Source organism: Taudactylus pleione, unplaced genomic scaffold (assembly GCF_031769625.1).
Source record: "Taudactylus pleione unplaced genomic scaffold, aTauple2 ptg000407l, whole genome shotgun sequence".
Classification (NCBI taxonomy): Eukaryota; Metazoa; Chordata; class Amphibia; order Anura; family Myobatrachidae; genus Taudactylus; species Taudactylus pleione.
The window spans coordinates 4,101,823-4,114,247 of NW_028284809.1; the positions used below are offsets into that span (position 1 = coordinate 4,101,823).

Here is a 12,425-nt window from a genome sequence, read left to right on the forward strand (position 1 = left end):
TATTGATGGCACAACTATCTCCTCTAGCCCCAAAGTGCGCTGTCTTGGGAGTTATCCTAGACTCCTCCCTCTCCTTTAAACCGCACATTCAGCACCTCTCGCAGTCCTGCCGTCTCCACCTAAAAAATATCTCCAGGATTAGACCCTTCCTCACCCAGGATGCCACTAAAACCCTCTTCCACACACTTGTCATATCCAGATTGGACTACTGTAACCTTCTCCTAGCTGGCCTCCCACCTCTCTCCACTACAATCGGTTCTCAATGCTGCTGCTCGGCTCATCTTCCTCCTTCAAGCCCTACACTGGCTCCCCTTCCCCTTCAGATGCCAATTCAAGGTTCTTACATTCGCCTACAAAGCCCTCACCAAATCCTCTCCCGCATACATTTCTGACCTTCTCTCCCTTCACACTCCCGCCCGTCCACTTTGCTCAACTAATGCATGCCGCCTCTCTTGCCAACTGATTACTTCCTCCCACTCCCGCATCCGAGATTTTGCCCGTGCTGCTCCCTACCTTTGGAATGCTCTCCCTATTAGACTCTCCACCTCTCTACAAATCTTCAAACGGGCTCTCAAGACCCACTACTTCATCAAGGTCTTTCAGCACTCATCCTAACCCACCTCATGCTCTTTCCTTCCTATCTACCCCTTCTGTGTCACGCCTGTCTGTCTGCCCCTCCCCTTAAATGTAAGCTCTCATGAGAAGGGACCTCTTCCCTCATGTGCTTCTCTTTACACTTTCTTCTACTCTCTACTCCCCATTAGGGCACCTAACATGGGACTGCCAACTCCCGGCTGCTTATTGTGAGTGCTTTAATCACTATTTCAGCAATGTATATAAGTTGTGTCCTTGTCCTGCACTGTAAGTTACTTGTTTCTTGTTCACCTATTAGTTCTATGTACTATGTAAGGCGCTGCGGAACACTTGTGGCGCCATATAAGTAAAGGATAATAATAATACAGTGCATCTGGAAAGTATTCACAGTGCTTCACTTTTTATACATTTTGTTATGTTACAGCTTAATTCCAAAATGGAATACATTCATCTTTGCCCTCAAAATTCTACACACAATACCCCATAATGACAACGTGTAAAAACATTTTTTGAGATTTTTGCTAATTTAATAAAAAAAAAATCTAAGAAATCACATGTACATAAGTATTCAGAGCCTTTGCCATTAAGCTCAAAATAGAGCTCAGGTGCATCCTGTTTCCACTGATCATCCTTGAGATGTTCGTACAGCTTAATTGGAGTCTACCTGTGATAAATTCAGTGTTTAGACACGATTTTGAAAGGCATACATCTGTCTATATAAGGTCCCACACTTGACAATGCATGTCAGAGCACAAACCAAGCATGAAGCCCAAGGAATTGTCTGTAGACCTCCGAGACAGAATTGTCTTGAGGCACAAATCTGTGGAAGGGTACAGAAAAATATCTGTTGCTTTGAAGATCCCAATGAGCACAGTGGCCTCCATCATCCGTAAATGGAAGAAGTTCAGAACCACCAGGACTCCTCCTAGAGTTGGTCGGCCGTCTAAACTGAGCGATCATGGGAGAAGGGCCCTAGTCAGGGAGGTGACCAGGAACCGAATGGTCACTCTGTCAGAGCTACAGCATTCCTCTGTGGAGAGGCGAACCTTCCAGAAGGACAACCATCTTTGCAGCAATCACCAATCAGGCCTGTATGGTAGAGTGGCCAGACGGAAGCCACTCCTTAGTAAAAAGCACATGGCAGCCCGCCTGGAGTTTGCCAAAATGCACCTGAAGGACTCTCAGACCATGAGAAACAAAATACTCTGGTCTGATGAGACAAAGATTGAACTCTTTGGTGAGAATGCCAGGCGTTATGTTTGGAGGAAACCAGGCACTGCTCATCACCAGGCGAATACCATCCCTACAGTGAAGCATGGTGGTGGCAGCATCATGCTATGGGGATGTTTTTCAGTGGCAGGAACTGGGAGACTAGTCAGGATAGAGGAAAAGATGAAAGCAGCAATGTACAGAGACATCCTGGATGAAAACCTGCTCCAGAGCGCTCTTGACCTCAGACTGGGGCGACGGTTCATCTTTCAGCAGGACAACAACCCTAAGCACAAAGCCAAGATATAAAATGAGTGGCTTCAGGACAACTCTGTGAATGTCCTTGAGTGGCCCAGCCAGAACCCAGACTTGAATCCGATTGAACATCCCTGAAGAGATCTGAAAATGGCTGTGCACTGATGCTTCCCATCCAACCTGATGGAGCTGGAGAGGTGCTGCAAAGAGGAATGGGTGAAACTGCCCAGATAGGTGTGTCAAGCTTGTGGCATCATATTCAAAAAGACTTGAGGCTGTAATTGCTGCCAAAGATGCATCAACAAAGTATTGAGCAAAGGCTGTGAATACTTATTTACATGTGATTTCTTCGTTTTTTGTTTTTTTTATTAAATTTGCAAAGATCTCAAAAAACTTTTTACACGTTGTCATTATGGGGTATTGTGTGTAGAATTTTGAGGACAAAAATTAATTTATTCCATTTTGGAATAAGAAAATGTGGAGAAAATGAAGCGCTGTGAATACTTTCCGGTTGCACTGTATTTAAGTCTCTAAACAATACATTAGGCATATAGTAAATATCACAGGCGGTCATGTAAGGACACTGTATTACAAGTCATGGTCACGACTTGTCTCCTTCTAGCAATGTTGTTCCTGTTCCCTCAGTTACTGAGCAATCTGGATGCCCCCGGACGTCACGTGTTCTTCGCAGCACGACTTGATTGGTTTCTTCCCCTATTTCTGCACGCTGGCCCTTTGCCGCCTCCCCGACTATAGCGTGCCTTGTGGATCTCTCGGCTCAGCTGCATGGTCAGCGCTCTTGTATTTCTCTTTGTTTTGGTATCCAGCGATATCAGCTTCCCAGCCGCACCATCAGCTCCCGAGCTGCTACCGGCTTCGTTGCTGCTCCATCAGCTTTCTAGCCACACTACCAGCTTATAAGCTACTGATTTCTTTCTCAGTTTCCAGTATCTTCCGTTATTCTCTGGATTCCGAAGGTAACCAGTGTAAACCCCTACTACTTCAAGTACCGGTGAACGTCTCCCAGTTCTAAGGGAATAGCGGGTGGCTGTTAGTGGTGGAAGACCTCACTAGCCTGGGTTCTAGGGTTTACACGGAACAGCCTGGGAATCCGTAACACACTGCAATTCCAAATAAACAAGTTCTCCATTGCAACGAATTGAAGCATTATAGCAAAATAGGATTGTAACATTATTGGAGTAATACATGTTGGAACTGAGATCTGTGGGGATTTTAAAGAGATTCTGACTATTTTGATATATAGTGGTCCCAATAGAGGTAAAACGGAAATCTCTTACCACATAGTATGACTTTTATTGTTACTTTTTATAGTTTTCATATAGGTCTGTAGGGAATAATTGTACAATTAAATGTATTTGTATGACTTCTTTCTAATAGACAAGAATGCATTCTTATTTTTATCAATTATCATATACCATGTATCAATTATGCATACAGCATATCCATAAATTATTTCAGCCTAGGCAAAGATTTAATAAATAACATTGTTTTAAGCACAGCACCTTTCTATAATATAATGTGAAAGGGTCATTACTGTGTGGCATATGTAAGGGGTATTACTGTGAGGCATAAAGTTTTATAAGGGTCACTATTGTGTGGCATAATATGTAAGCGGCATTACTGTGAGGCATAATGTTTTATAATGGGCACTATTGTGTGGCATTATGTGTAAGGGTAATTACTGTGTGGTATAATATGTAAGGGGCATTACTGTGAGGCATACAGTTTAATAAGGGGCGCTAATTTCTTGCATAAATGTAAGAAGCATTCATGTGAGGCTTTTTTTTATAAGGGGCACTATTGTGTGGTATAATATGTATGGGGCATTACTGTGAGGCATGTTTTTATAAGGGGCACTATTGTGCCCCTTTCTTATGCTGACACTAACAGAACTACTGGATGTGTTGATGGAGCTGGGATGTTTCCTAGCTGGAGCACTCGTTTCTTCCCAAGGACACATGGTCAAAGAAGAAATTATGTCATGCATTGAACCAATACGAGATTTCCTGGCTATCATTTTCTTTGCATCTATAGGTAAAAACTAGTGAATAAATGGACCCGGTCTCAGCCACTCTCTCCCCTCAGCTTCTCCAGTCTTCCCGCCCCCACCCATCGCATTATACTTAACACAATCCCCCTCTCTGAACACACAAACACACTGTTCCCAGACCTCTTCTCTCCCGACATGGCTCGCAGTGGGAGCTGGGACGTGCGCCATGCAGGAATGTTCTCTCTACCCTCTTGTGCTTCTCCTTACTTACTACTTTCATCTACTTCTCACTCGGGCACCTAACACCTGGTTGCTTAAGTGTTATGATCGCTACTGCAGCAATGTGTATAAATCGTGCCCTTGTCCTGCAAGTCACTGGTTTCTTGTTCACTTGTCTATATACTTTGTAAGGCACTGCGGAAAACTTGCGGTACCATATAAAGGATAATAATAATATTATTGTGTGACATAATGTGTAAGGGCATTTTTGTGTGGCATGTTTTATAAGGGGCACTACTGTGTGGCATAATGTGTAAGGGTCACTACTGTGTGGCACAATGTGTAAGGGACACTACTGTGTGGCACAATGTATAAGGGGCACTATTGTGTGGCATGTGTAAGGGGAACTACTGTGTGGCACAATGTGTAAGGGGCACTAGTGTGTGGTATAATGTGTCAGGGGCATTACTGTGTGGCATAATGTGTAAGGGGCACTATTGTGTGGCATAATGTGTAAGGAGCATTACTGTGTAGCATAATGTGAAAGGGGCACTATTGTGTGGCATGTGTCAGGGGCATTACTGTGTGCATAATGTGTAAGGGGCACTATTGTGTGGCATAATGTGTAAGGGGCATTACTGTGTGGCATAATGTGTAAGGGGCATTACTGTCATGAAACCACACCCCCTTTTTCAGGAACACGCACAAAGAACGCTCTCTTAGGGATATTTTTGAGGTGCGCCAAATTAAGGCCTTGCCCCAGGTGACAAATTAAAATATCCTAGTGGTGGCATGCCCACTGACCTAGCTATTAAACGCACACACTTTCACTAGAGACGCTCTGATTGCACATGGGCTGTCGGGCTGATATACTAGGCCAGCACCAGACAAGGAAATACATCTCGAATATTATGTCGTGACGTCATGATAGTGAATATATGACGTGAGTGCAGGAAACGGCCGTTGCCGGCGATGACGACGCCGCAGTGCGACACGGTAGCGTTATGGAAGGGTGGGGGGGGAAGCGCTGGGTTACGAGCCTCCCGTCACGTCTCTCAGAGACCGGCGTCCCCTCAGCTTTCGGCCGCGTGACGTGGGAAGGAGGCGGAGCCTTCGCAGCAGCCCCAGCCGCCGCCATTTTGTGGCTCCGCCTTCACTAGCCCCATGCACGAGCTCCAAGAGACGGCAGCCAGGTAGGCAGCCGTGGTCCCGCCCAGCACCTCAGTACCCACGCCATTGGCCGCTGCTACCGACGCACCTCCCCCTCAGCCCTCTCCCATTGGTCGGCACGCTCGGCCCAGGCCACGCCGCATACTCGCCGCGCGCTGAAGGCAACGCTGCTATAGACGGAGACGGGTCAGCAGCAGCCAGCGAGAGCTCCCAAGCAGCGGATTGGTCGGCCGGCGCCCCCGCCCTCCCCGCTGGTGCCAGCTCCCATTGGCCGTTCCTTCGCTTAGCGCCGCCCACCCAGCCCGTCCGCGCGCAGTGTCGGTTGGAGCGAGAGTCAGGCGCGCGCGCTGCCGCTATTGGTCTCCGTTCTCCCGGCAGCAGCCCCCCCTCCCCCCGTTCCGCCCGCACCGGCAGCAGCTCTCCTCGGAATATGCTCAAGCAGCAGCCGCCGCCTCAGGCCATCCGCAAACCTGCAGTAGCGGCCATGGCGGTCTCCACGCCAGGAAGCGGCTCCCCGGGGAGCCCCAACGGCAGCCTCCCCCCATCCGGGAGCCTGGAGCGAACCGGAGCCGGCAGGTAAGGCGGGATGTGCCGGGGGAAATGCCTGTTTACCGGCAACGGGGAAAGCTCAGGCTGATTGATGGGTGGTGCGGCCAATGGAGCGGCAGCCGGAGAGGGGCGTGTCTCCCCTCGGTCACATGGTCCTGCTCCCCCCCCCTCTCCGGCCTCCGCCGCAGTCTCCACCGGTACCGGCCGTGCCGCGGCCCATCTGCATGAGGTTCCCCAGGTCTGCCCCCACCCCCTGGCAGTGTCACCCCTTCCCCAGGTCTGCCCCCACCCCCTGGCAGTGTCGCCCCTTCCCCAGATCTGCCCTCACCCCCTGGCAGTGTCCCCCCCCCCCCCCCAGGTCTGCCCCTACCCCTGGTAGTGTCATCCTCCAACACCCCCCCCCCCCCTCCCGGTGCTGCCTATTCCTCTGGTAGTGTCATCCTCCTCCCCCCACCCCTCATCTCCTGCCAGTGTCACTCCCCAATCTGCCTCATCCCCTGCCAGTGTTACCCTGGATCTGCATTCCCCCTGCCAGTGTAACACTCTGTATCCGGATCTGGCCTCATCTAATGCCAGTGTCATCTCCCAGGTGTGCCTTCACCCACTACTAGTGTCACGCCACACATCTGCCCTCATCTGCCAGTGTCACCCCTGTACCACGAGCTGCCCTCATTCCCTACCATTACCACCTGTACCAAGATATGCCCTCATCTGCCAGTGTCACCCCCCAATCTGCCTCATCTCCTGCCAGTGTTACCCCGGGTCTGCACTCCCCCTGCCAGTGTAACACACTGTATCCAGATCTAGCCTCATCTAATGCCAGTGTCACCTCCCAGATCTGCCTTCACCCTTACTAGTGTCACTCCACACATCTGCCCTTGTCTCCTGCCAGTGTCACCTCTGTACCATGAGCTGCCCTCATTCCCTACCATTGTCACCACCGGTACCAAGATATGCCTTTATCACTTGCCAGCATCACCCGCTGTACCCAGTTATGACCGTATCCCCTACCAGTGTGACCTCTTCTCCCCAGACACCTACAGTCATTATCCTAGTGTCCCCTGCAGCCAGATCTGCGCTCACCTAGGCCAGTATGACCCACTACGTCCAGATGTACAGTCAATCTCTCCGTGTTACCTGTACCCAGATGTGCACTCGCCTTGTCAGTATGCTCGTACTACATCCAACGCTACTGTAGCTCTGTGCTCTTTATAGGCCAGTGACCTACTGCACCAAGATCTGCAGTCATTATCTCAGAGGTCACTGTACCCAGGTCTGCACTTATCCCAGGCCAGTATGTTTCGAGCACCGTATGTGCTCAAGACATAATGTTTAAGACCTTATGTCATTATTAATGATTTATATTACAACATCCGTAGACTGAACACACAAAAGTAGCCATCACTGGCCAGTGTTTATAGTTATCAGCAACTCGTATACCCAAGAGATGATTGCAGTTTGTGTCTTTCTCTCCCTGCTTGCTCCATCCTAACGCTATATATGAATATGGCCCATAGTGTTTAATATTCTTTTTGTAAAATTATTTTAATTTGTAACGTCCACAGGTGGGAGTTATTTACTATTAAATATAAATACTAATAACATCGCTGGAGTTCATAGTTCTTAAAATCTGCTGTAGTGTAAGCACCTGTAACGCAGTTTCTGGTGTCATACTGTTGCATCCTGTACTAGCATTTAATTGGGACAGGAAGTCGGGGTATATGTCTGAATACTCGTCACTCATCAGTCTGGCCATGCTTGCACACATACTGAGTCTCCTGTGCTGGTCATGTTTTCCCTGGGTGGCTACATGTGGGTTATTTAAAGCGTCAATAAGCTTTATTGTGTGTTAGATGGTCCTCAACGTGACCCCTTCCTGGTGTTGGGAAAACATTTGGGAACTTCTGCATTGAAAATAAGAAACTTTCTTTGGTTTGGATGAAATAGTTGGTGTGGACTGGCCACAGGCTATAGACAATCAACTGCAAATTCCGCCTAGAGCTGGTTGCTGGGAACTTCTAGGTGTCACGTCCTCCATAACCCCTTATACTGGCAGTGCCTAACAGTGGCACGGGGTACTGTGGTTATTTGACATTGCATTGTCTGGCCACACAGATTATTTACTTACCCGGTTGAAAAGCTGAGACTTCGTTAACAACTATTCAAAGTACTGTTGTTTTGTTTTTAATTTCATTTGCGTTTTAATGTTTTGGGACATATTAATTATATGCGGAAATGACCCTTAAAATGAAGATTCTCATAGCGACAATAGAGATTCCTTTTTTTTTTTTTTTTTTTTACAATATTAATTTAATTCACTGGGACACGGGCTATGAGATGAGCGCCTGTCCCGGCGGTCAGTAAGAGGTAAAGTGATTGCATATGTGATGTCTTCGGACAGCTGGCAGGCTACTGCGCGTACACGGCTTTCCAGCTGCACATGCGCCACGTCATGCTGAAGTGATATGTAATGGGATCACCTGCGTCCCACCAGAGTGGGTCACCGGCTCTCTCTGGCAGGGCTTTCCCATTGAAGGTTACAGGCTAACGCTATCTGAAGATGACGTCAGCCCATACCGGCAAGATTCACAAAGCTTTGCGGGTATTGTTAAATGCCCCCCTCACATAATACTATGGAGAGGGCGGCTGCGGTGACTTTCGAACAGTAGGCTCCTTTCTATATTGGTACATTTAAGGGTTGCTCAATTCTTCTCTTAAAATATGCGAACACTCATGTTTCCACATGTTTAAGGGCAGAATTGATTAATAGGCCCCTCTGTATTGTGTGCTTTTTATGTTGGTTTGGGTTTTCAGGCTACTTCTGCTCCCTATAGGGGTACGGCTCTGCGACCAAATGATTTATGTCTCCGGTTTTGTTCAGTCATGCTTGGAATTGATCCCATATTTTAATTTTCAAGGTACCATAGTGTCCGCATCAACATACACTGAAACTTGTCAGTAAATTTTAGGTGGTATATCTTGGGGACAAAACAGAGTAGTAAATCAGTTTGAGGACGAGGATAGGGTAACGCATTGTATCTTTAAGACTTGGGTGAGTGTAGGTGAGTCACGGCAAGGAAAAGGCAGTTCAGCACTCGGCCTGATTCAGATCCGGACGGTAAGCTGCGAACTCACGCTTTGGCCGATAATAGCCTGTATGTCTACGTAACTGGTTTGCCTTGGCTCGTGGGGCGGGGTATAGGAGGGGGACCCCCGTGCCTCCTGGGAGGCTGAAAACTTTAACTCTGAGGTGCCCGATGTCTGATGTCATCTGCCTATACCCCAAGGTATCCTACAGACCCTATGGACTTCGTAGAAATAGAGATAACAAGGGTAAGTTCTTACCATATCTCATATATTTCTCCAGAATTGGGGTTTAGGGGTGCAGGGTTAAAAAAAGAAAAATTAGCCTGCAGCACTGGGAGTGTCCCCCTAAAAGTAATCTGTGATAAAAAAAAAAAATCCTTAGGATACCCCAAAAATATGTACTTTAATTTTGGGGGTGGAAAAAAAAAAATATTGGGGAGCAAAGTTTTAATCTAGCGAAATTGACTCAGGGAGGTCCCCAAGTATGCGGCAGGTGTTTTCTAGAATGCGGGTGATAGCGGCAGGTGCATTTTTAAATAATTTTTTTTAAGTGACTTTAGGGACTTAATATGCTTGCACCCATTTTCATGTACCCCAAATTTGATGGGACAAGTTATTTTCCCCCAAAAATTACTTAAGTGCTATTCTTCACCCCTTCTTTTAAAGCTGCATTTATGCACCTGCCGCGGCTATTAAAAACCCTGACTACCTTCAGCATTCCAAATCGGGGGTACCCATACTGATCCCCAATGTCAGGACATCTTTAGGGGGGTGACAGGAAGGTTTCCCAAAAATGTAATGGACTTTTCGATACTTACCTTTCCGCCGGGTCCCGTTTTCGCCAGGTCCTAATTGAATACTGGGATAAAGCGGGCACGCGCCTGATACTTTATCCCAGAAAAAACGGCGATGATAGCGAAAAGTCAGAAGTTGCTAAACTCTGTCATTACAGTCCATCAAATCAAATTGACTGAGATGCTAATTAAGTCACCTGTGCTAAAGAATGAATATCCTTAAAACCAGGACTGTAATGGCGGAGTTTGGGCACCTCTGCTATATATATTCCTCATATATAATATATATTTATAGCTGACACATTACCGTAATCAGGACTTAAATAACAGTGACCTGACACAAGGTGGGATAAGCTGCTTAGGTATGAGAGATTCCCTTGTGCCTACTTCCTGGTAGCATCTTTTGTGTACAGTGCTCTTATGTGGCCATTTCTGACCCCGTTCCCATCGAATAAAAACACAACACTAGCTTGGTGGAGGAAGATCCAATTTACAGTCAGGTGCATTAATATTGGGACATTGACAACATTTTCATATTTTGACCTCTATTCACCACCACAATGGCTTTGAAATGAAACAAGATGTGCTTTAACTGCAGACTTTCAGATTTGAGGGTAATTACATCCAAATCAGGTGAACGGTGTGGGAATTACAATGGTTTCTATATGTGCCTCCCACTTTTTAAGGGGCCAAAAGTAATGGGACTATCAACTCAAAAGTTATTTCATGGACAGGTGTGGGCTATTCCCTCGTTATTTCATTATCAATTAAGTAGGTAAAAGGTCTGGAGTTGATTCTAGGTGTGACATTTGCATTTGGAAACAGTTGCTGTCGATTCTCAATATGAGATCCAAAGAGCTGTCACTATCAGTGAAGCAAGCCATCATTAGGCTGAAAATTCAAAACAACCCCATCAGACAGATAGCAAAAACATTAGGTGTGGCAAAATCAACTGTTTGGAACATTCTTAAAAAGAAAGAACGCACCGGAGAGCTCAGCAATACCAAAAGACCCGGAAGACCACGGAAAACAACTGTGGTGGATGACAGAAGAATTATTTCCCTGGTGAAGAAAAACCCCTTCACAACAGTTGGCCAAATCAAGAACACTCTCCAGGAGGTAGATGTATATGTGTCAAAGTCAGCAATCAAGAGAAGACTTCACAAGAGTGAATATAGAGGGTTCACCACAAGATGTAAACCATTGGTGAGCCACAAAAACAGGAAGACCAGATTAGAGTTTGCCAAACAACATCTAAAAAAGCCATTACAGTTCTGGAACAACATCCTATGGACAGATGAGACAAAGATCAACTTGTACCAGAGTGATGAGAAGAGTATGGAGAAGGAAAGGAACTGCTCATGATCCAAAACATACCACCTCATCAGTGAAGCATGGTGGTGGTAGTGTCATGGCGTGGGCATGTATGGCTGCCAATGGAACTGGTTCCCTTGTATTTATTGATGATATGACTGCTGACAAAAGCAGCAGAATGAATTCTGAAGTGTTTCGGGCAATATTATATGCTCATATTCAGTCAAATGCTTCAGAACTCATTGGACGGCGCTTCACAGTGCAGATGGACAATGACCCAAAGCATACTGCAAAAGCAACCAAAGAGTTTTTTAAGGCTAAAAAGTGGAATGTTATGCAATGGCCAAGTCAATCCCCTGACCTGAATCCGATTGAGCATGCATTTCACTTGATGAAGACAAAACTAAAGGGAAAATGCCCCAAGAACAAGCAGGAACTGAAGACATTTGCAGTAGAGGCCTGGCAGAGCATCACCAGGGATGAAACCCAGCGTCTGGTGATGTCTATGCGTTCCAGACTTCAGGCTGTAATTGCCTGCAAAGGATTTGCAACAAAGTATTAAAAAGTGAAAGTTAGATTTAGGATTGTTTAGTTTGTCCCATTACTTTTGGCCCCTTAAACAGTGGGAGGCACATATAGAAACCGTTGTAATTCCTACACCGTTCACCTGATTTGGATGTAATTACCCTCAAATTAAATCTGAAAGTCTGCAGTTAAAGCACATCTTGTTAGTTTCATTTCAAAGCCATTGTGGTGGTGAATAGAGGCCAAAATATGAAAATTCAGTCAATGTCCCAATATTAATGCACCTGACTGTATTTAACACCTCCATAAAGTTGGTGGCCCAGGAAAAGCAATGGCAAACATACTATTCAATTTGGTAAATGGGGTGGGTACTCCTACCCACCCCCTCATGGGTGGACCCATCCAAGCCCACCCAGTTCCAATGGACTGGGTTCTCCAATCCTATTGACCCGCGAAGCCAAGACCTCCTCGGTGACTGTCCAAGTTTGGTCCTAGTGCCCCCGCTATGGTCAGCTTGGGAGGAGCCTTCACGTTCACCATCCAACAAAGGGGGCTGTGACACCACCAGCAGCACTGCTGCCCACATCGGCACGGTGTCATACCCTGACACAGGTGTCTTCTGCCCGTCATGAGGAAATCCATTCCAGGAAACGTGCCTAATCATTCCATGGCCCTGGAGGACATATCATCCTCCCATC

The 12,425-nt window shown here is 46.7% G+C and overlaps 1 protein-coding gene across 2 annotated transcripts in view; it reads left to right on the forward strand.

Annotated features, from left to right (window-relative positions):
• Nucleotides 1–5,587: 5,587 nt before the first annotated feature.
• ATXN2L (ataxin 2 like) overlaps nt 5,588–12,425 on the forward strand; it is a 39,423-nt gene continuing 32,585 nt past the window's right edge. The window contains exon 1 of one of the 2 annotated variants that reach the window (XM_088446929.1): nt 5,588–6,034. In XM_088446929.1, the coding sequence (XP_088303055.1) occupies nt 5,889–6,034 (146 nt within the window). In that variant the 5' untranslated portion in view covers nt 5,588–5,888. Of the gene's footprint in view, nt 6,035–6,224; nt 6,246–12,425 lie in introns of those variants that run through there. The other variant, XM_088446930.1, reaches the window with a different exon arrangement.